The 26,077-nt window shown below is 34.1% G+C and overlaps 1 protein-coding gene across 12 annotated transcripts in view; it reads left to right on the top strand.

Moving 5' to 3' along the window:
* Positions 1 to 6,195: 6,195 nt before the first annotated feature.
* Positions 6,196 to 26,077, top strand: part of LOC123680809 (disintegrin and metalloproteinase domain-containing protein 11) — a 656,359-nt gene continuing 636,477 nt past the window's right edge. For 4 of the 12 annotated variants that reach the window (XM_045618915.1, XM_045618912.1, XM_045618920.1 and 1 more), the window contains exon 1: positions 6,197 to 6,525. In XM_045618915.1, the coding sequence (XP_045474871.1) occupies positions 6,423 to 6,525 (103 nt within the window). In that variant the 5' untranslated portion in view covers positions 6,197 to 6,422. Of the gene's footprint in view, positions 6,526 to 26,077 lie in introns of all 12 variants that reach the window. The other 8 variants (XM_045618921.1, XM_045618911.1, XM_045618922.1 and 5 more) reach the window with 3 other exon arrangements.

Raw genomic sequence — 26,077 nt, 5'->3', positions numbered from 1 at the left:
TTCAGATATGTTGTTGAAAAGAAATTAAAATGAAATAAAAAACCTGAAATAATTAATATACGATTAAAAAAATTCTTTATGGGTGAAATGAAGAATAGATATGCACAATGAATTATATTAAACGTCACAATGCATGACAACTGTGATTAATATTTCTGCGATTGAAATAATTTTCGGATATTTCTGATCAACGGAAATGCTGCGGGATTTCATTAAAATGAATTTAATGAAATTTGCGACCCCTGGGATTTTATGGTCCTATTTTGCGCGATGAAATATTTGCAACGAAAAACGTCAAAAACATTCCAGCTTTTACCAGGACAACAAAGGCTGAATTATTCAGAAGACATGGTATTTCAGATCTATTCTGATTTGACAATAAAAAATTTATGCTGGTGAAGTGATTTTGAATAGAAACTTTATCGAATGGTAGTGTGTTGTTGCGAATCCAATTGGGTATCGATTTGGAGAATGGGTTTATGACATGTGTTGTCAGGACTGTTGCAATTTTTTGTTCACATTCACATTTTTTTGTCATTCGATTTTATACAAAGTTCTTTGACGAATTTAAAATAGCCTTCATAAAATACTCATTTGTTTTATTAGGCACAAGGGCGTAGAAAGACGGGGGAACTGGGGGTAATTAACCCCCAATAATAATCATTTTACTTTCCTTTGAAATCGAAACGTCAGTACCAAATAGGACCCATTTATGGTTTATTATCGCTTTCAAGATGAGTTCTTTTATTGCACTACGAGCTCGTCTTTGTCCAAAGTTTATTATTTTCTTTTAAATATCTGCTTTCTCGGCATCGTCCCTTATTTGCCATCTGGGATTTTTGCATTCGTCATCGGTTCTATACACTTACCCGTTGTTTTCGGTTTTTTGTATCATTCTCGTCACAAAATTTCAATATGTAGTTATCAAAGGACTGAACTGAGTGATTCGCATCGAGAAATTGTCTGGGCTGTGTTGTACAAATTTATTGTGGAGACATCAGTTTTTAATTGACTATATCTACAGAGTGTTCCTGAATTGGAGGTACAAATGACAATGACAGATTTCTCGTATCATTTCAAGAAAAAAGTCCTATAACATGAGTCCGCACACTCTTTGTTTTTGAGATAGAGGTATTAAAGTTCAAGTTTCACTTTGATAGAACCTTCCCTCCACGAGATATTTAACTTGAATTGGCTTAGATATTCCCATTTGAAGTTTTCATCATGTGATATCCTAATTTTGAATGCAAATCTACAGGTGAATTTTTTTCATTAGGGGTGCCCGCTTCTTTCCTCCAGAATTATTATTTTGTGAACCACTGGTAGTTTAGAAAAATTCAAAAAGAAACTTTGATTCAGTACTATACTTTTTGGATTGTTGTAGTTTTGTCGTATCTGCAATCGAAATCGAGAAAAAAATTCAAACAGCTCTCTTTAGTAATTCTCAGAAAAATATAAATTATTATAAAGATCCAGTTAGGTGATTGTGATAAATAAATTAATTATAAGTTTTGGTACTTATTTACCAACTCTGTAGCGAAGATCAATAAAGATTCGATAAACTGGTTAAGCATCACAAAAAAGTAGGACTACAAGAAACACCCTGTATCTAGCTCATGTTTATGGGCCATTTTATTTTCCAAATTATCCAAGGAATCTCTCATTTTCCTTCGTAACTCCAATTCAGAAACATCCAGTATAAGATAAGAACAATCGAATTGTTAATAAAAAAAATTATTTTTAGTAATTTGGTTCAAACTTCGTTATCAAACCTCTATTCTCACATTATAGATATGAGTAATTATTATTATTGTCTCAGTCTTTACTTGTCGGAAATTCATCTTGATGATTAAAAAGTAAAATAACTTATTTCCGCTTTATATATTTATTTTCACAACAATTGTTCCGTCATGATAACATGACTTCGTCAGGTGAGCATGGTAACTGTTACCATGCTCACCTGACGAAGTCATGTTATCATGACGGAACAATTGTTGTGAAAATAAATATATAAAGCGGAAATAAGTTATTTTACTTTTTAATCATCAAATTTTTTGTTCGTATTGAGAACAATCACTTCGCTGCCTAGGCAAGAAAGTAGGTACTGCCTAGGCAGGAAAAGCAATACTTTGTTGATTGATATGTGTCTGTGAAATCAATATTTGCTGTCAATCAGAGAAGAAAGCGTTTATTCTGTTGATGAGTTTCAAAAATATCGGACAGTTTTTTGGAAGAATATCGGATATATTTATATTATGGACAGTGATAGCGACTTAGAAGTAGTTACTCCTCCAAAAATAAGGTTTGATTGATATGTGTCTGCAAAATCAATATTTGCTGTCAATCTGAGAAAAATAGTCATTTCAATATGAACCAATCTTTTTTATTTTATTGTTATCGCTATCCTTGGAACATCTTGCAAGAGGAAGATTCAAACCGATGAATTTTTCTTATATAGGGTATTTCAAGGATATATTTTACGTTTCAACTGTTGTAGACTGGTCACTAGAAATGTAAAATTAACCTGAAGAAGTCACAGTGTCATCGAAACAATTGGTGTAAACATTAAAATATTTGTGAAAACTATTTTGTGTTATTTTATTTGATAATGAATTTCCCTCAAGTAAGAATCCAATTCATTAAATATTGAGGTCCTCCAGTTCCTCTGCCAGATACACCAACCACCATAATAAACCTCAAAAACAATCGTATCTAATAGATCCATCCCAATACATCATTTTCCTCGTATTTCTCCAATCTCTTAAGAACTCAGCCTCCCATGAGATTAATTCCTCCACATCTCCCGAATTAATTTTTCAGTGAGGGAAAGAGCAAAGAATTGCAGCATGCTGAACTTCGTTGTACTACCTCAAGAAGCAGCGTCTGCAATTTCGTTAGCAAAATCTGCTTACATTTCTATTTAGTTATTCAATTTGTGCAACACCTTATACAACATTTTAACTGAATCCCATATGCATGGACGTAGCTATAGATTTAAGTTGGAGGTTCGAAATTTCTTTAAAATAAAAATTTTTGTAGATAGAGTAGTTTTTATCCATGATTTCTCTGAGAAAATATCAAACGTCAATCTAAGGTTGCTTGAAAATTATACGAATATTCGATCCTTTCATCTCCTGAGAAAATAGTATTTCGGATTGGTTTAGGTTGAAAAAAAATTAGATTCGTATAAATCAAGCCTTCATTTTCAATAAAAGTGAGAAAGAAGTAGATTTCTGAAAACGTTATTTAAAATTCAGGTACAAGCAATTCATTTGGTTCGAGATATTGAGAGTTTAGTAAAGCTACATCTGTTGATGTTTGAAAAGTAAATAAAAACGAATTTTGTCTTATAAAACATTACTTTTCGATGAGATTCTGAGCAAGCAAAGATTGATGAGTGTTATTCAGACTCTGTTACATCGGTTAAAAGTTAGTTTGCTGACTTTGAACGTGGTCGAAGAACCAACGACGATACTGAACACTCTGGTCCCTTGAATTCGGCTGTTGGATCAAAACACATCAAATACTGTCCAGGAAAGGATTTTGAGCAATCGATAATTGAAGTTTCGTGAGAGTTGAAGATATCAGAAAGCGATGTTTTATTCTCACCCATTTGCCAAAAAGGAAGAAACACGGATTTATCACTAGGCCACTGAGTTAAAGAGAACGTCAGCTCTGTGAAAAGCCGACCAGAGTTACCCAAAATTCAAGCATTATGTGGCAAGCTTAAGCTTGAAGCAATCCACGAATCGCCTTTCTTGAAACGTTGAAACCACTCTCGGCACGTTCTTTCACTAATAGCGGCCTCACCATAGCTATTCGAGAGTATTCGATGAGCGTCAGCCAGAGACAGAGATAGCAGACATTGTGAAGATATCATCTGAACGTGTACATCATATCATTCACGAATATTTGTACATGAGAAAGCTGTGTGCAAAATGGGTGCCACGCGAGCTCACAATCGATCAAAAACAACAATGTGTTAATGATTCTGAGCAGTGTTTGAAGCTCTTTGAGTGCAATAAACCTTAATTTTTGCGTCGATATGTGACAATGGATGAAACATGGCTTCAGCATTTCACTCTGGAGTTCACAGCTGAGTGGACTGCACACGATGAACCGAACCAAAGCGAGGAAAACACAACAGTCAGCTGGCAAGGTTATGGCATCAGTATTCTGGGATGCTCAAGATATAATATTCATTGTTTACCTCCAAAAGGGCCAGACCATCAACACCGATCATGATATAGCGTTATTAGATCGTTCCAAAGCTGTTATCGTTAAAAAACGGCCCAATTTGAAGAAAAAAAGGTGCTCTTTCATCAAGACAATACGCCGTGTCACAAATCTATGAAAACAATGGCAAAATTGCATGAATTGGGCTTCAAATTGCTTCTGCATCCACCGTATTCGTCAGATCTGGTCCTAGCGACTTTTTCCTGTTCTCAGATCTCAAAAGAATGCTCGCTGGAAAGAGATTTAGCGCCAAAGAAGTAATCGCCGAAACTGAGGCCTATTTTGAAGCGAAAGACAAATCGTACTACAAAAATGATATCGAAAAGTTGGAAGATCGCTATAATCGTTGTAGCGCCCTTGAAGGCAACTACATATGTTGAATAATAAAATCGAATTTTCATGAATCTTCTTGCATGCGTTTCTTTCTGTTTTTAGTGTTCTTTTCGAAGCCTTTGAAAGAGGGTATTGCCTTGGTGCTTTTTCGACAGTTTATCACTCTTCGAGGTGACTTTGTGGACCAATTAAGTTGAATTTTCAAGAAACATTATTTTAACTGGTTAAACCCGGAACTTATTGAATCCAGCATCCCAATGCATCAATTGCCAAAACTAATATCTCAATAACTTTCCAGACCCCCCCAAAATGGACACCTTCCACCCTATCCACACTATGTTACTCCCGCCAGTGTGACCAGATTTAGTAGAAATCTACTTTTTTAGTAGATTTTTCGCATTTTCAAGGAGTTTTCAGTAGGAAGAAATCCTTTGGTAGATTTTAGTAGATTTTGGTAGTTTTAAATAATATAACCGAGACGATTGGGAATATGGAAATTCGGATGTCTAGACTGTTTCTATGAATCAATTCATTGTTCATTCTCATTGAGGTTCTACGTTCTACGTGTTTCTAGAAGAACGTACCTACTTAAACATAATAAAATCATAAAACTTCTTTGGTGGCTGTCGGCTGAGAATAAATACGAAGAATGATGGAATATCCGAAGGGTGCCTCATTGAAAACAGATGGTGTGTAAACTTCCGTTGAAAATATACCATTATCTCACATTTGGTATTCTATTTAGTGGAAAAAAATATGTCTAATTGGAATTTCGTCGACAAATTTGGGTGGCTGCATATTTCAGATTTCGAATGCCAAATGCCAGAGAATATTTTCGGCTATTAACCGCATCAAAACAAAAAATATAAACAGATTTCTAGATGAAAATATAGCATTATTATAACCTGCTAAAGAAGGACTTGAAGAGATAGGTGATTGTTGTCGTTTTCAACCTACAAAAAATATGCTCGATTCGATGGATAGTGAAAATCTATATATGGATGTTGAAGACGATGATTTGACTGTAGATTGATACTGATTTTTCAATAATTTTTTTTATGTTCAACTGTAGTATTTCATTTCTTTATTAAATGTTATTTTTATCCGAAAGATTTTAGTTTTTATTTCTATTTATATCTTTTCGTTTATTTAAATATATAAATTTGTTTGTTTATATTTGCTATTTTGATCCTATTTGTTTTTGTTCGTTTTTTTTCCTTTTTTTTTGTCGTTCAAATTTTGAAATAAAATCTTGTTTTATTTTCGAATCTGTATGCATCTGTACTGTATATCCTATTCATGAAGTAAAATTTAACCATAAGAGACATTAGAATAAAGTGTATTCTGAATAATGTTAAAATCTAATGCAGCGCCATCTGTGAAATTTTGTCAAAAAATATGTAAGTAGATTTTTAGTAGATTTCTGAACGGTGTTGATAGATTTTTAGTAGATTTCTGCGGCAAGTTTAGTAGATTCACTATATTTAAATCTGTTCACGCTCACTTCCGCCCGGCAGATCTTCACCGAGGAGAGAGCGTGAAGCTCGGGGAGAGAGAGTAGGTCGACCCGCCACCAGGCTCCGTCGCTATGTCCGGGAGTCTGCGGCGGGGTGTGAGCTGAGAGCGAGCACAAACAGAGCAAGGGTAGGGCACGGGCGCCCCAAATGCGCCGTCGCAGCCACCACTCTCGGTCCCCAGCGCACGCACTCTAAGTCGGGCTGCTGCAGCGTGCACACCGTGGCAGGACAAACGCGCGCGTAATCGGGCCTCTTCAGGTGCTCTGGACCCGTCGTAGTAACTTTGGACAGTTGTTTTCGATTATGGCAGTGAACCATGCGCTTCTCACGTGAACAATGTGGTGGTTTTTATGTGGACTTGTCGTACTCGTCGCCCCAAGACACCACGATGTCCATGGAGGAGGGGGGGTGCTGGCGTCCAAAGTCAACGCTAAAAGAGGTAAACAAATTTTCGAGATACATCTGCTAGAAAAAAATTATTGATGAATTGAATATAGGATGCGGGTTGCAAATTGGCGGAATCGCCGGGTGCAAAGTTTTTTGCTTTCAAACTGTTGTAATTAGAAAAGTGATTCTAATTTAACGTTTCTGTTCGAACTATATCCTTTTTAATGTCTTGAAATGTTTATTCCTGCGTCGTTTTTCATCTGAATTCTCGAAAATAATTGAGGAGAGCCTGACAAACATACTGATTACAGTTAGATATTTGAGAAAACTATGAAATTCAGCGAAAATTAATATTAAATATTTGAATGCTTATTGCCGATTTCGTTGAGATCAAATCTGTAATATATTTCCTCTTTTTAATATCTTCAGAATTCAATTTTACGGTTGCAAATTCGATGAAGCACTGAGTGCAACTTTTAATCATAACAGCAATCACTAATCAACTAAACCTTTCCTTAACTCTTACAACGCTTATCCTTGGCTCATTCTTTCTCTCAAGTTTTCAAGAAGTCTTAAGAGTTATTTGATACGATAGACATTCAGAGTAAATGAATATGAAGATTTTTATTCCATTTGGTAGTTTCTTCGAGATCAACTCAGTTATATTGTTTTCTCTTTCTACAATTTTTAGAAATTCAATTCTTCGGTTGCAAATTGGATGAAGCACAGAATACTAAGCTCAGATATTTGATTCGTTTAAATTATGATAGTAAGAATGATTTTCCAGATTCGTTGGAACAAAATCTTTTCTAAACTCTTATAGACTTTATTCCTACCGTTATTTTCTCTCTCAATTTTTATTGAAATGGTAAGAGTTATTTCATATGATAGATATTCAGTGAAAATGAAGTACATATTCACACTTATATTCAGTTTAGATTATGATTGCTTTCATGATTTTCTATGTTCTTTCGAAATATAAATCTTTCCTAAACTCTTATAACCTTTATTCTTGCCTTCATTTTTTCTCTTAATTTTTCTAAAAGTGGTAATAGTTATTCGATATACTAGATATTCAGTGGAAATATGCAGTTTTCCTTTTCTGCAATTTTTAGGAATTCACTTCGTCGGTTGCAAATTGGCGAAAGCGCCGAATGCAATGTTTCCGCTTTCAATCCTCAGAAATTACTAGAGTAACCATTATTTTCTGTCCGAAACTCTATTGATGTGTAAAAGTGCTATTGTTGAGATCACATCTGTTATTTTTCTCTTTTTCCAGCACCTAGAAAAAGGTTTACGGTTGCAAATTGGCTAAAGTGCAAAATTAGAAGTTTTCGCTTTTAATCCTCTTCTGAACTTTTATTGTATCATTTTTCTCTGAGTCTTTTTGATATAATTGCGGATCACTGTATGAATAATTAAGAGTCAGTTATTTGATGCAATAGAACTGGAGATAGATTTGTAAATTAACAAAAGCGCAGAGTGAAATGTTTCCGCTTTTAATCCTTTGAAATTATGAAAATAGGAGATTATCCACTTTCTACCCAAATAGAATTCATGCATCCTTTACTATCTCTCAATTTTGAATGAAATTGAAGATTGAAAACCAAAAACTTCTGATCGGATCTGAGTATTTGATAGATCAAATTGTAGTCAAAATAAATTGCGGGTAATTTTATTCATATTGCAGTCGAAATAAATATGGGGTAATTGAATTTCTATTGTAGATGTTATTGAAAATTTGCGAAAGGAAAAATGCAACGTTTTCGCATTTAATACTAAGAATTGTAGTATTAACTAAAAGTTTCTATAACTATATCCTTTCAAGACTGAAATAACGTTTATTACATGCTGGTGGAAATTAGGGAATTTTGTAAACGTTGATATAATGTGAACAAGAAATTTCAGACGTATGGTTGATGTTCTTTGAAAATTGAAACTGTTTTAAATTTACAGTCGGGAGACAAATTATGAGAAACTTATATCATAGGATCCACCTGCAAATAGAATTATTGGCAAATAACTGTTTCACAATTAAATTTTCGCGTTGCCAATTTTCAGACGTATAAGGTGGAACTTTTCCAATTTATTTCTATGGAATTCTTGGAACGATCCCAATTCCTAGCAGTAGCTTAGTGTAACTTTCTACTACACCAACAGCTTTTAATCCTGCTCCATTCCCTTCTCTAGATATTTCAACTGTAATTGAGGATGGCCGTACAAAAATGCTGTTGGGACTATAACTTTTCAATAAAATAATTGAAAAATTATTGAAATAGTTATAGAATTGGTACAAATTGAACATACCTAAATTTATAATTTATCAACTATTAGGTTGCAAATTGGCGGAAATTGGTTATTTTTTTTTAATTTGGCAGCGTTTTTGAGCCTTCAAAAATGTTGTTTGGAACTTTTCAATAGAATAATTGACAAATTATTGAAATACTGATGGAATTGATACAAATTGAACATACAACTAATTTATTATAAACTATTAAGTTGCAAATTGGCGGATGAGCTGGTTATTTTTGTTAGCAGCGTTTATTTTTCATATTACTTTGTGAATTGATCGAATACTAGGAAACTACTTCTGATGAATTATCAATGCTAATCATTTGTGTACATTTTAGGAAATACTGGAATAGTTTTGATGTAGAAAGTCTATTTCAGGGATGAAGAATACTGCGTTACAGCAAATATTCGTTGTGCATTCTATTCTTTGAGAAATGACCTATTCTGAATATTGATTTCAACCGAATTACTACAGCATAATTTTTAGAGTATTGCTACTAATTAATAAAATAATTATCGTTTCATACATATATTGATAGTAAAATATCATGAACAAAAGATATTACCCTTGCTGAAATTCCAATAATAAACAATAGTTATGGTCGAATTTACGGGTTTATAGAATAGAATAGATAATTATGGCGAATTTTTATGTATTCATTCATTTTTTACTGTGAGCCAAATATTTTTCATTTCAATTTTCAATCATCAAATATTGACATATAGTGAGTATATATGATGAAGTGAATTAGAATGTTTTTGAATACAAAGCTAATATTGATTATATTTGCTTGTTGCAAATTGGCGAAAGCGCATTAGTTGACTGACGAAAAATACATTCTGAAGAACATGAAATACTTAAAATTTCAAAGCGCTTTTAATCATTTTCCTTCCATTTAAAGAGCCTCTTGTCCATTTCTTATAGTTCTTTCACATCGTACTCTTGAAATTATAACTTTAAAGTAGGTGAATGAAAATTTCCGATTTTCTATACCATTTTAATTGAAGTCTTAATGTATTATCGAGCATATAATATGTATAACCGTCCTATTGTAATGCATGTATGTATTGTACTGCAGATTATCGGTTTATGTCCCTATTGTACAGGAAAAGCTTAATGTATCCCATGTCTGTCGTCTATGACATTGATTTACGTTTCCCTGATAACAGACGTCGAATAGGAAATTTCAGGCAAGAAAATGGCTTCACGGTGTTTGTTCACTAAGAGACCATGTGACCAATTGATTTGGCGATCTATTGATACATTCTATTAGGGGAGGTCGTAAATGATATATGAATTTCTTTTGACTACATGTGGGAAAGTATAATATGAATATACATAGTTGATTTTTATCAAATTGTAATGAAGTTTTGAACACTTCAATTTTTGGTTTTCTAGGTAACTATTTTTGAGAAATTCTTTGATCTATTTCAGACGAAAAGCAAGAGTTGCATCCCATTTAAGAATTTTCAGTAGAGGTGTGCAAGAAAAAAGTTTTCCACTTTTGCCTGCATTCTCTCAAATAAACAAACATTCAATGTTTCTCAAAATGCAATGATGCTTATCTGTCTTTGTGAATTTTTTTGTAGCTTTATTAATCCAGGCATTAGCCGAAGGTACTTATAACAATATCTTCAATAAATACTGGTGAATATTTTTGATGAGTATGTTAATAGTTACGAAGGAAGAAGGAATATTTACTATTTTGTAAGGTATTATAATGCTCGAAGTGAAGATGATACGAAGGCCTTAACAGTAAAAACACATTTTTCTCAAAAATTCGACTCTATTCGTCTACATAGTCATCTTCAAGAGTGATACATGCACTCTAATGCTCCTGAAAATTGCCAATACCTTTTCTGTAAAAAGATTCGTGTTAGTTTTCGAAATAAGGTTCAACTTTTTCATTAAAGCCAAATTTCTTTCCCTGAAGCATTCTTTCGAGGTGTGCTAAAAGTCAGTAATCACTGGGGGCCAAATCTGGAAAATAAACTGGGTGGTCAAGCAGTCAGAGGCAAAATTCACCTAATTTGACCATAGTTTTTATCGATTTGTGTCAAGTAAAATATTCTTGATAAAAGAGAATTTCTTCTTCCTGCACTCAATCGATCCATGAACTTCAAGTAATATTCTATGTTAATGGTATTACCTTGTCGTTTATAAAAAAACAGTGTTTGAACAATACGCTAAACTCGTTTTTATCCATTTTGCAAACAACGACAATTGTGGCGTAATTTAACCTTCAAGATCTCCTCGATTCGAGCTCAATTCTATGTTCCGAAATTTTGTCAACTTGTTAGTAACGAAAAAAAGTGTAAAGGCACCGCCAGTGGCTCACATGTTTGGGAATATATCCCAAATCATTGTTATTTCATTTTAGCACACTGTCACTGCATTTTTACATATATCAATGGCTACCAAATAAAGTGCAACTTCACCCATCTTCCCTTCTGATGTAATGGTAAGGGTGGCAACCCCTCTATAGGGGAGAAACGTAAGACGTTCGCAATACCCAGGGAAGTTCCCCTTCAAAAACAAACTTTCGGCATTTCAGTATAGATATATTGTTTCTCTCGTCATTTGAGTGGAATTCTTCTTTCTGAGTCATTGTGTAAGTGTAAAACAACTCAGATTGTGGGGGAAATAGTTAAGCAGAGAGCATTGTCCTGTTTGATTATTATTTCTAATGATAAATCTTTGGATTTGGCTAAAAAAAAAAAATTAACCCCGCGTTGAAAATTGGAATCTGAATATCGAATTAAAAACCACTCTTATTGCTTCTTGTATGCGCGGTTCAGTGGTAAAGAGTTTGAGTTTAACTTGTGTTCGAATCTGGAATGTTCCAATTTTTTTTTTCATTTCGTGATACACTTTTTGATTAATTGGGATGTTCTAAGTCCTGAAATGAAATAATTAACTACAGAGTGAAGTTCGTAGTGATTTTTTCCCATTATTATTACCATTCGAATCACCATTACAACATTTTTTTCAGTATTGAACCAGATTTGTCTGCGAAAGTAACTAAAACTTTATACAGGGTGGACAAATTTCGATGTTTGAGAACTACAACTTTTGAACCAGAGGAGATAGACAAAATCTGATATCCCATTCTCGTTCTTTTTTCGTGAGAAGAACAAGTGTAGTATTAATTTTTGGCCGTCTCCTTTTGTTTTCGAAATACAAGTGAAAAAAATGGCGATATTGAAAAAAAATTATATCTCCACTAATACTGATGATAGAGCTCTGAAACTGAAACCTCATACAGGCACTTTTTATACGTAGAATCCTGTGGCGTGCTCATCTTTTTGAAAGGGTTTTTGATTACGAAGCTATGACCCAAAGTTATGTTTTTCAAATGGAAACAATAGATTTGAGTGCAATTTTTTGAAAGCTTAATATTTCCTGTTTTCAAAAATATATGACATAGTATGGTTTGTATCAAAATGAATAATAGAAGAAAAAGTCCTGTATATATGTTTTATTCTCAGAACTATCACCAGTATTATCGGAGATATAAACTTTTTTTGATATCACCCTTTTTCCAATTTTCGCTCGAACACAAAAGAAGGTGTCCAAAAAAGAGTAGTACTCTTGTTAGTTTCTCAGAAAAAGAGAACGTGAATGGGGTATCAGATTTTGTCTATCTCCTCTGTTTTAAAAGTTGTAGTGCTAAAACATCGAAATTGGCCTACCCTGTACACTAACGATCAGAATGAATTGACAATATTTTTTGAGCACGTACATATCTTCTGAATCAATCTCATCATGTTTATCGTTTAAGAAACTTGAATATTACTTCAACAACGTCAAGACATTCAAGAGTTCCCTAAGGGTACAATTTATCAAATGAAAACGCGAAACATAAAACTTCTAACTTCCGTTGGCATGAGCAAGAGCAAACAATTCAAGAACGTAAGCTTATATTGTCAGATATTTACGATGTGTAAATCTAAGTTGCAGTTCACGTGAATAATTCGTGAATCTAGGAACGAGAAAACATGTTTCGTTTCGAACGTGGAGCATAAATATGCTAGGAGTAATTTTGAATGGTGGAACATATGTCAGTTTTGTGGAGTGAAATGAAAATAATTTGAGTGACTCCGCTTACGGTTGCATGGGTTTCTGTATTATTGTAAAGAGACATCGTCCAAATTTAGGGTTTTTGAGGATAGTATGGGTTTAATCTACTTTTATTATCTCGGTGTAGGTATGACATTGAATTTTTGCTGCATTTAGTTTCATTTAGGAGTAGCAGACTGATTTCGTTTTAGTTGCACAGCTGAGTTCATAACTATGAACATGGTATCATCATTTATATATAATTGCATTTGCATTTTTGAATTCACATAATATTCAGTTCCAGTTGAAATCTGAAACTCATATTGAATTCTGAGTTTTTGATTTTTCGGTCGAAATTTTGAAATCAAAATTGTAATAAGCAATACCTTTCAAAATCATTGGAAGAGAAGCTTTCAACTGATCGAGGTATAATTCTTCGTCTTTCAATAATTGTGAAAGCTGTGACGTACGAAAAAAAATGTGATTATTCGTTTCCGATGTCCTTTGAATTTCCAGACTTCTTGAGATTGATTTTCGAGTAGTTCGGAACTTTTAATTTAAAATCGAAAATAAAATTTGTTTGAAGATATTGTTTTCTCATAAGTATCTATAATGTGAGATAAAGAGGTTTGATAACGAAGTTTGAACCAAATTACTCGAAATACTTTTTTTATTACCAATTCGATTGTTCTTATCATATACTGGGTGTTCCTGACTTGGAGTTACGAAGGAAAATGAGAGATTCCTTGGATAATTCTAAAAATGAATTGGCCCATAAACATGAGCCCGCAAACGCTTTGTTTTCGAGATACAGGGTAATTCTTCTAGTCCTACTTTTTTGAGATGGTTAACCAGTTTATAGAATCGCTACAGATTTGGTAAATAAGTAGCAAAACTTATAATTAATTCATTCATCACAGCAACCTAACTGGATCTTTATAATACTTTGGATTTTTCTGAGAATTACTATAGAGAGCTCTTTGAATTTTTTTCTCGAAATCGATTGCAGATACTATAATACTACAACAAACCAAAAAGTGTAGTACTAATCCAGAGTTTGTTTTTAAATTTTTCTGAACTATCAGTGGTTCACAAAAAAATAATTCTGGAGGAAGGAAGCGGACACCCTTCCAGAAAAAAATCATCCTGTCGATTCATTTGCATTCAAAATGAGGATATCACATGATGAAAACTTTAAATTGAAATATCTTTGCCAATTCAAGTTGAATATCTTGTGAAGGAAAGGTGTTATGAGAGGAAACGTTGAACTTTAACATTTGCATCTTAAAAATAAATCGTTTGCGGACTCATGTTATAGGACTTTGTTCTTGAAATGATCATTTTCATTTGTACCTCCAATTTAGGAACACTCTTTAGATTTGTCAATTCAAAACTTCACAAAAAAATTGCAATTTGAATGAAACACAATAAATTCTATAACACAGCACAGACAATTTCTCGATGCGAATTACTCAGGTCAGTTCTTCGATAACTACATATTGAAATTTTGTGACGAGAAGATACAAAAAACCGAAAACAACTGGTAAGTGTATGCCGATCACGAATGCAAAAATCACAAATGGCAAATGAAGGGCGATGCCGAAAAAGCGGATAGATCAAGGAAAATAATAAACCTCGGACAAAGACGAGCTTGTAGTGCAATAAAAATTCTCATCTTGAAAGCGATTATAAACTCATAAACCGTTAAGGGTTCCAATTTTTCACTGACGTGTCGATTTGAAAGGAAAGTAAAATGATTATTATTGATTCATTTTATGAAGAAATTTTCGTTTTTCGTCTTTGAGAGATTTCTGAAATTTTATAGTCTGAAAATCTAGGGGGGGCTGGTAATTACCACCATGAATGACTAATTGTAGCGCAGAATTTCATGAATTAATCTCTATCCTCAGATTTTTGCCTTCATTTAGACATTTCATGGGGAAAAATTTGCTTGAATTTCATGACCTAACTGAGACATTTACATGAATATTCCATGCATGAACCGTCAAACTCCGAAATAGACAAAAAAATTCTAGTGTAATTCGAGGTTAACACTCCAAATCAAACTCCAACTCAAACTGAAACATTTCCTGAAACTATACCCGCTTTTTCAATGTAGGTAGAATAATTGACGATGTAGTGGCTAAGTAAATGACATGTTACGAGCTCAGCAATAGCAATAAAAATCGAATTAGATATTTACGAGCTACAAGCCGATATCGACTGATCTGGAACTTTGAAACTGGATTATCAATCGGAAGTTCACAAGTGCTATCCCGTTCGCATTGAATTTCCACGGGAAAAAGGGATAGAGTGGTAAAGCAACGATAATGACTTCGAACATATTTTTCCCAGTCGAAAATACTCGGAGAATTCTCAGAAGTGGAATACAAACTTTCAGAAATTCGCGGGATTTTCCCTCTGAATCACGCCAAATGACGAAGGTATACAAAGGAAAAGTTTGCAAGAGAATATTCATTCTCATGGGAGGAATAAATAGAACGTTATGTGGTGTAATTACCATTTCTGTTATTTCATTGCGTTGTGGAACATATACGGATTTTATGGAGATAGTAAAAAAGGAGCAGAGACTGCGAAGATTGCCATAAAATTATTGTGGAATCATGTTCGAAAACACTAATCTTGTTTTATATTCATATTCAGTTATGCATTATCTGGCATATCAAACAGACTTGAAGAGAGGTTTATGGTCGGATCTTATTTTCAATAAAGATTGCAGGGTTAAGGGAAATTCTGATAATATCTCGCTCCATGAAAGCCATCTTGGAATATAATCGTTTTGTTCATTTGAAAATCTTTTTTTTTTGGAAGGAGAAATATTAATTTGTATTCACATCATGATGTTATGAATTTTCGAGATTCAACGTCGAGTTGTAGAATATAGGCTGATGTCTGGTTTTAGAATATAGGTTTTTGTTAATTTAAAAGACACGAAGTTTTCTTTTCAATTATTTACATCTATTTACAAAGCCACACTTATATAGTACAAACTCAGTATTGAGAAGATCCTAATTACGTCTTAATTACAAGTTTCTCACTACGGTACTGAATTTCGTCTTTAACTCGTTTGTTGATTACTCGAAACGTCTTCGTTTATCACGTCTTCGTCGTACTTCAAGTTTTCGGTCGTCTCGTCTCTAAATCGTCTTAATTTAGTCCGCGAACCGTCTTTTCGTCTTACGTCTTAAGTTGACCGACCGAACTTGACTCGACTTTGGCTTAAGTTGAACTGTACCCGTCTTCGGCTTAATTTGAACTGTACTTTCTGCCGATTGGAACTTACCCTCCTAGAATATCGACCTCCCTTCTTTCGGCTTGACCACACCCTTAGGGAAAGTACCATCCCCTAGTCCAATAAGAATTTTGCCGTACCGCCCACAAAGATCTTCGCGGATTCCTGGAAATCGAATATTCTCGAAGGACTAGTACCTGATACACAGATGTAACACATCTGGTACAACCGTCTTGTTCTCGAACTTTCCCAACCCCAGTAAATCTCTTAAGTTTTACATCCGACATGACACATCTTCGACACCCCGAAGAATTACACATCCTTTTCACATTATATGTACAATAACAATTCGTTCCCTGTAAATTCATTGAAACCGTCATGCCTTCGACACTTGAAAAACTAATAGGTCTCCAAGCATCCCGTCGACCATCTCAATTATTTACAGGGAACAATAACTGGATCCTACATTAATGCCAAATTGGTGATAAACATGAACAATCGGGTAACAATTAAAAAAATAAAACTGAAGAAAATAATGAATAATAATAGTAATCGTCAAATGGTAGACAACTTTTATCAGATAATTAGTCAGATATAAGTCAAAAAGGTCTTCAAGTAATCATTGAACAGATTTATCGATCGAGATGAGTTAAGTTACTGAAAAAATCATAAGATATTGATTACCCAAACAATGAGATGTTGATATACTGCCTTCAGTGTGAAATAAAATATCAACTACATTGTGGTAATATGATTATCAGGCGACACTGACCAAGTGCATCTTATGGATAAACTTTCAAGTGTATAATGACACAACAAACAATTTTATTATTGAAATGAAGGTTCTATTTCGGACCCTTATCAGACAGTTGTTTTCGAATTATAAACACACAATAGGACAAATCTTCGCCTAAATGATTTTAAACTGATAAATGCTTTCGTCTGATTTTCTTTCGTCAATTGAACATAACAGGACTATGACTCTTTATGAGTCTCGGTATGAGTTTGTTGAATTTTCTTGAAATATGTTACGATAGCAGTACTTTGGAATAAAACGAAAAAATGAGTTGAAATATCCGTTTTCATATGATATTTCTACGATAATCGGAACATATGTAATATGAGTAATATAATTTATTTATCTCATAGTAGGTACGAAGTTGATGAGAAATTGAAATTAATACATTTTAATTGCATTATGGTGAAGCAAATGAAATGAAAACTCATGCGATGAAAATATTAGAGAAATTCTATACTTTTCATGCATCTTTTGTTTCATACATACATAAAATTGCATAGAAATACAATATCAACAATAAAAAAAAATATCATATTCTACAAAAGATTGAATAATATTTTGTGATTAAAGGAAAACTAATGAATAAAAGAATTTGAAGACACTTTTATGCAAATCTTTGATTTGTAAATTGGGTGAGTGTTTGAACTACATATTAAGTTTTGAAGAGGAAAAATTGTCTGATAATATTTCTGAAACGTATTTTATATTGATCTATTGATTTGATTCATTAGCTTTATATAAAGTTTTTTTTCGAGGTATATAACTTTAAGTTGGCATTACTGTTCAAGATGTCGACCGATTTAACAGCTGTCAAGTGATTTATTCTCAGTTTGGTTTGTCAATTCATCATGAATAGACTCACGCCTGAACAAGGCTTGCAAATAGTGCAATTTCATTTCGAAAATAATGGTTTAATAATAATAATTTAATAATTGTTTAGCGATGAAGCGCACTTCTGGTTGAATGGCTACGTCAACAAACAAAACTGCCGCATTTGGAATGGAGCTAATCCTCAAGTGTATGTCGAAACACCGTTACATCCAGAAAAACTGACTGTTTGGTGCGCTTTATGGGCTGGTGGAATCATTGGTCCGTAATTCTTCAAAAACGATGATGGCCAGAACGTTACAGTCAATGGTGATCCGTATAGAGCCACGATTATTAACCTTTTCATTCCTGAATTGAAAAACCATGATGTCCAGGAGCTGTGGTTCCAACAAGACGGCGCAACATGTCACACAGCTCGTGCCACAATCGATTTATTGAAGGACACGTTTGATGACCGCCTAATTTCACGTTTTGGACGTGTGAATTGGCCTCCAAGATCTTGTGATTAAACACTACTTTCTGTGGGGCTATGTAAAGTCATTGGTCTATGCAGATAAGCCACAAACCCTTGACCATTTGGAAGACAACATTCGCCGTGTTATTGCCGATATACGGCCACAAATGTTGGGAAAAGTCATCGAAAATTGGATGTCCAGATTGGACTACATCCGAGTCAGCCGTGGCGGTCATTTGCCAGAAATCATATTTAAAATGTAATGCCACAAGATTATCTTGCGGATAAATAAAATTCATGTCAATCGAATAATCCATCGTTGTTTTATTGCAATTTAAAGTTCTATAGCTCTGAAAAAACACCCTTTACTTAAATTTATGTTTTGAGAATTCAATTCTGTTTTGGTTGCTATAATAATTTTTTCATTGTATTTCCATACCAATGAATCTGTTAATATAAAAAGGCTATAAACGATTTCTATAATATTTCAAATAATTATACTGAATAACTTATACCACGTATTGATTCATTTGAATTTTACATTGATGGAATTTATTTCATAGTAAATCCATACTTATTGTTGATAGTATCTCCTTCAACAAGAAGATCATTCATAATATGAAGAAACGATATACATTCAAAGATTATTCGATGAAAATAAACTCGAAATTTCGAGTAGCTCCCTCCAGAACAGAATTCTTTTCGAATAACTAATCCCCTTCCCAATAATTATTTACCCAGCTTCAAATCCTGTGAAATATTCAGAATCCTAATGCTAAAGGATTGTAATAACCATTCAGAATCTTTATGGCTCATTCATCAGGATGTACCAAAATCTCAGCCCAAGCACTCTGCTACGCTTAAACAGAATATTCAACCCCCACAGTATCCGAATGTTTATTATTTTTTTAATGCAGTGCCTGGAAGTTTTGATGTATAGCTCCCCCATCATTTCTTTCGTTTCTATTCAGCCTCACCCACCAAAAATATTATATAAGAGAAAACACTCCGCAACAATATGCGTTTTGAGACTTTCGAGAAAGAGAGAGAGTTCAATGGGAATTTTTAGGAGTAAAATACTGCTTATACACATCGGAAACGTTTTCTCTCACAATGGACCATTTTGAATGCATTTAATATTCATTATTTTACGCAGAGTCGAACTGAGTAGCAGAGAACACAACAGGCAATTTTTCTTGAGAAGAGCAGCATTTCATTTTTCAAATGAAACAAAATGAAATTGATTTTCTCCAGTTTTAACAACAAGTGTTCACAATGTAAAATTTAACTGATGTAGTTACAGTATCAGCGAAACAATTGTTGGTACTATTAAAATTAGTGGAAATTAATTTTGATTGATTTCTTTTGTTATTCCATCAAGTACGGACCAAATCCATTATATATTTTATGAATTATTTTTTTATATAGGATATTTTTAAACTAGTCAGCCATTCTTCACTAATGTGAAGAACTTGTTTTTGCTGAGAACTCACTTGCCGATAACTTCTGATTGAGTTATTATTTTTCAGATAAAATTCTGTACAAGCGTTCAACATTAAGAATTCAAATAATCGTGAAAGAATGAGAAGAATATTCCAGGCACGCATTGAAAACAATTAGATTTTATTGCCTAGATGAAATAACGGACAACAATGACACAGGCGCACAGGTGGCACCACTAGTGCCACTTTTATTTCTAGTTAACCCAAAGCTTCAAAAGATGCGTTTCAAAATTCAGAAACATAGGGTTAAGTTTGGATCGAGATATTCAAGGTTGAGTAACGCTGCATTCTTTGTTGTTTGAGAAATGGATAAAAACGAGTTTCGTGTATTGATAAAACACTGTTTTTGATGATAAAGAATATTATTGACTTGATAATTGTAATTCAGACTGCTTCATCGACAACAACGGTTAAAAGGACTGCAGGAAAAGAAATTTGGCACTAATAAATAAGTGATTGTCTAGGTTGAAGTTTATTTCGAAAGCAAAGATGAATCTTTCTTCAGAAAAAGTATTGAAAAAAATAGTGGAGCGTTGGAGTATATGTGTCATATTTGAAGGTGACGAATAAAGTGGATTCTTTAAAAAAAAACGTGTTTTTACTGGTTGGGCCAGGAACTCATTGAGTGATGTGTTATCATAAAAGCTGTTCATCCTCGAACAGACGCATGAATAAACGGTTTTCAAAAATTCTTGAAATTGAGTCAGTGCTTGTCTAGAATTTTCATTTTCGAGTTGTCGTTTCCGAACAGATTGCATAATAATAATAATTACCTATAGTAGAATATCAATAATAATAATAATACAAGTAGAATATCAAAAAAAATTAACTAATATTTTTGCGACCGAAATTTTTGATATTGATTTAAATTAGAATTTCGAGCTTTGTGAAAAACTCATGTTAATCACATCATAACTCATGTTAATCACATCATATCATATCATGTCATTTAGGTATATTTGATGCAATATTAATTTCATATGCTCATTATCCGTCTATATATTTCGTTTTAACTATTTCATCATGTAAGCATAATTCCAATGAACTGAATTTAATTTTGTTCAATCGAATGTCATTTACCTTTGAGTTCGATTCTAATTATCTGCGAATTGATTGGGTTTCAATTTGTATACACATATGGATGGAATTGCTTTCATTGAATTGTCCAAAAATTATTTTTTTACTCAGGTATATCAAATTAATCATCATGAATATTCCGTTTTTATTATAATTGAATTCGTAATTATCTGGATTTGGGCATAATATGAACAACACAAACTTCATATTGAAAATATACAGGGTGTTTCAAGTTTGACGACCAATTAGACGTTTCTGGAGAACGGGGCCGATTTGAAATCTGAAAATTCGGAATATGACATTGTTCAGCTGAAATATTTCCGACACTTCCGGTTATACAAGAATTAAAATTTTTTTTTTTTCAAAAATAAACTTTTTTTTCATTTTATGTCTCAGATATTATTGAGATTTTCATTTTCAATCAATAATTCCTGAAATTATTGCCTTAGTCCTTATAGTTTTTAAAATATTAAGGAAAAACCGAAAAAAGAGAACACAATTACGTAAATTATTTTCATTATGAATATCCTATGCGTATACTCTATTCACTTTCTCAAACTAGAATGATGTAGGAATATCGTGCATATCTTGAACTTGAGAAATATCATCACAGGGTGTTTCAAATATTGTGCCAAAAATTGTGAACAAAATTTGATCATAACTTTCGATTTTCAAATTAGAACCCTATTTTTTTGTGATTTCATTGAATTCTACGGTAAAAAATGAGGGTTTTCTCATGAAACCCGATAAAACGTTCTTTTGAATTTTCAGAGCAAGAAACTCACATTTTTCTAGATCACAACATCAAAAACAACATTGCCGACAAATTGCCACCACCTAAACGAAAGACGCGTCATGTGACGCGTGCCGAAAAACGCTGTATAAATAACTCAATTTGCTTTAATGCAACTAGAGGCGGTGATCGGAAGCGCGTTATCTAAAATTTGGGTGCCGAGTATAAATGCTACCATTTAATTTTATGATATTTAATCACGCTCGTCGTCCGTTGTATGAAAGGGGCCTTATAATGAAACAATGCGTTGGAATTTGAGCTTTTTCACGTCACCGTCGACGGGGCATCACTTCAATTGGGAAAAACGCAAATTTGATTTTTGACGTCGGTTCGAATTCGAGTCGTGTCAGTTTTGAAGGGATGTTCTTCGCTCGAATTCTTTCCAGTCGCGTTTTGTATTTGAGTTTGGGCGCATCATGGTTTGATGATTTTAGTTGGCTGAATGTTGGGAGTGTCGGTGTCATGTGTTGGGTTTTATTTTGATGTATTAAAGGGTTGAATGGATAGAGGATAGGGGAAATATAGAAAGGAATTTCAATTTTGATGCGAACACGAAGAATGCCTATTATTTTTCGATCAGATTAATGGAGCAAGTCGAGTAGAGTCAATGCAATGTAATTTCGCACTTTTTTTTGGGAAATTTTATTCATTCATAAAATAATGAATTTATGATTGTAAGGTTCAATCTTTCCCCTTCTCGATATAACAAATTACTCAATAAGTAGCCTCAGGCACAGGCGCCCAGATGGCACCACCTGAACCATACCATTTTCTCTTGTTTGTGCAAAGCTCGTAAAGTTATAATTACCTATGAGACTCTTAATACTGATTTCTATGGGTGACTCGGCTTCTTTGGCAACAAAATTCCTACCCAGGTTTTCACAAATTTAATGAAATTGAAATATACAAAGATCGATCCTTTTCACTCTAAATAAATAATATTGAAATAAAAACTCAACTTGAATCAGTTTTCAATGAATTACTGTGCTATTAGGATGAAATCTGTAGATTATTTTCTGCCTTCTAAACACCAGATCTTAGCAGGAAGCTATAGTATTCCAATTCCCGTTCAGCGAAGTTGATGTAATAACGCCAGGTATTACGCAGTTTCAGGAACTAAAGTGGTTTAACGTACCTACGTACTATTCCAACTTCTATATCTCAAGGAAGTTCTTCTCAACGATATTTCAATCCCAATGGAGATTTCTATTGTTTAATCCCAAGGGAGGTTGTACTTCTTGATATTTTTCATTCCCAAGAGAGGTTTTTGTTGTACCAACCTCAAAGGAGGTGCTTTGGGAAAATGAACAACGATATTAAAATATGTTAACCTGAATTTACAACTCCTGCTCAGATTTCGAACCAAGAACTTTCAAAGAAATGATTACATTTATCATAAAATAAACCTGAGAAGGAGTTTTTCTGAAATCATTTGACAAAAAAAAATGTTACCAAACCTGAAATATGTTTCCACAAGTAAAAAAACTACTGTTTCAAAATTAATTAATTCGTCTTGGTGAGATTATTACTTGTTGAATGCAAATATTCATGTCAACACCGAGAATCCCAACACAATTATCGCCGATAAATTAAATTCTAAATCTCAAATTAAACTAGTAATGACTGAAGTCTAAAACAAGGTACTTAACTTTCCTGAAGTCTCGATAATTATTGAAAATCTTTCAGAAAATTCTCCCTGTTTCTTTCTCCAGATACGCGCATCCGTTGGCGCTTCATTGGTGACCAATCACACACGATGAATCGACAAATTACCGAGTTCTTGAAAATTCCAGTAGCCTAACATGAACTGCAGCGTGCAAAATCGTTGCAAAGTGTAGTTGTTGATCTGGTTGAAGTGTTGTTTCTTTTCGTACATTTTTCTTGGAGACCCGAAATCGATAATTTCATTAAAGTCTAAGTCATGTTCAAATGATAATTCATGATTTGAATCTGAATCCATATTTCAATTTCAAATTCTCTCAAAAAACCAAATCCTAACACATAATCAACTGGCCATAATCGTTTTAAAATCTAGTAGTCCGGGAGCCAGTAACAGATATACATGACCAAGTTCCTCTCAAACGGTAATTAGTGGAATGCATCAGGTAATAGTAATAAAAAGCCTCGTGAACGTCATCTGCGGCTCTGCTGGAGGGGAGAGCGGTGGTAGCCCCCCAAACACGAAGAAAAAAAAATTAATTCAGTCATTTCCTCCCAACTGAAAATTCGTCAAATTGTAGCTAACTCAATATCTAGACGAAAAAATACAATCAGCTGGCTATAGCATGGTGGATTATACGTCAGCTGGTGCCTCAAACATGAAAAAAAAAATATTTTCAATGACAGCTCTGACAGGGACTCTGATAATGAATCAGAGAGTGCCACACTCGCGAGAAAAGGACTTTCTCCACATGTTGCACAATAATATTTAGTTACTTCCACTCTCTGATTCAGTATCAGAGTCGCTGTCAGAGCTGTCATTGAAAATATATATTTTTTTTTTCATCTTTGAGGCACCAGCTGACGTATAATCCACCATGCTATAGCCAGCTGATTGTATTTTTTCGTCTAGATATTGGGTTAGCTACAATTTGACAAATTTTCAGTAGGGAGGAAATTAATGAATGTAATTTTTTTCTTCGTGTTTGGGGGGCTGCCGCCGCTCTCCCCCCCAACTGAGTCGTAGCTGACGTTCACGAGGCTTTTTATTACTATTATCTGAATCATCTCACTAAGTATCTCTCGAGAGGAAATAATCAACCAAATTTGCTCCTGGTTTCCGGACTATAGTGTTAATTTGACAGAATAAAACCTCTATGTATTCTGTGCTTGTGACATAACCTATGAACCCACCACAGAAAACGTTGCAGCACCACGATCGAAAACCATAGTTCACTCGCCGACCACAAAACATCGATGCAACTTCATTCTCCCAATTTATCTATGCCTTCCCATTCTCCGTTTGTATCACGAGAATTTCCTCAGTGCGCCTCGCATCAGAACGCTACACACATGAATAAATGATTTCCGTGGAATTTGCGAGAAACCGACCGCGTATTTTTTCCATCGGGATTTATGCCGATTTAACTGGAAACAGAGGGCGCTGCAGACCCCGCTTTTTCCCTTCGCCGTTACAACGGCTGGTCGTGATCTCATGGATTTGGTTTTGATATATTTCCATATGCGCCCAACCACCGCGAACTCCTTCAGGGGTCGTAAATGACACGAGGAGTAGCTGAAAAAGCTTGTCTGTGCCCTTTTGGCTGAATGCATTCGCTCAACTTCTGATCCCGCCGCGAAATTTATTCGGTTCTCGTGATCGGGAATCGGATCCGGGGATCGACAGGCTGAATTAGACAATGGACTTCAGGTAAAAAACAGCGGTATTCAAACGTCGGGTCCAAATAAAAAAAAATTGAGATGAGCGCTGATGTCGAATCGGTTGATTTTGATATTCGGTTATTCTAGGTCGAGAATTTATGACTCTATAAGGGTGATTTTCTGGAAAGAAGTGATATTTTTATGCCTATTCATAAAAAAATTCGTGAGAGTCACAAATATGAGATTTCGTACTACAAAAACATTTCTGACAGTTTTGTGATTAGTTGACTGAGTTTAATTTGAGCGCGAGTCGAAAATGTACACTAGCGAAGAGAAAATACGCTGAATTTCACATTTTTTCTTTAATAAGGGCCAAAATGCAAGCTAAACGGCTGAAAATGTAAATAGTGTCTATGATCCTGAGCCAATCACGAGCAATTTCGGTTTCGTCGATTCCGTTCCGGTAATTTCAATGTCAAAAATGCACCAAGCAATGGAAGGCTAGCTAATTGTAGAAAATGTCGATAAAATCATGGACATTGTCGAGTCCGATAATCATGTAAGCAGTGTTTCGATTGCCCAATAGCTAAAAAGTGCTCAAAAATCCGTTTGGAACCATTTGCAAAGGTCGGTCTCAAGAAGAAGCTTGATGAATGGGTACCACACGAGTACCATCATGGACCAAATTACCATTTGCGAATCGCTTTTAATCTCAACAAAATCGATCCATTTTTGAAGCAGTTGGTGACTGGTTATAAATTACGACAACGTCAAGCAAAAACGGTCGTGGTCGAAATGCGGCGAGTCGACGGAAATGGTTCGCCAAGTTATGATTGATGACCATCGATGGATTACAATCTGAATAACACTTATCATGTCATTGCTTTGCTTGCACAGTATTTTTTCTCATAAAGAAAACAGTTTATCATCAATACACGATAATCTGTGGTTAGGAAGTTTATCAGTTCCGAAATATTGGATAATATTTTCTCGAGTACAAGCTACAGCAGAATTTTTGTATAACGCCCTGCATACTGATTAATTAATATCAATTCGTTAGCTCATTCTGAAGACCCCTAGATCAATCGATATTTTGCATATTGAATGAAACCTCTGGGTTATTATGAAAAAAAAAATTACTTCATCCTTCAGAGAATCTAACGACACTTCGACAAGAGATATAAATACTCTGGGATAAGATACTTCAAGTGGTATCGATCACTTT

The sequence above is a fragment of the Harmonia axyridis genome, chromosome 5 (assembly GCF_914767665.1).
Source record: "Harmonia axyridis chromosome 5, icHarAxyr1.1, whole genome shotgun sequence".
NCBI lineage: Eukaryota > Metazoa > Arthropoda > Insecta > Coleoptera > Coccinellidae > Harmonia > Harmonia axyridis.
The sequence above is the reverse complement of the archived record's forward strand: the minus strand, read 5'-3'. Positions and strand labels throughout refer to the sequence as shown.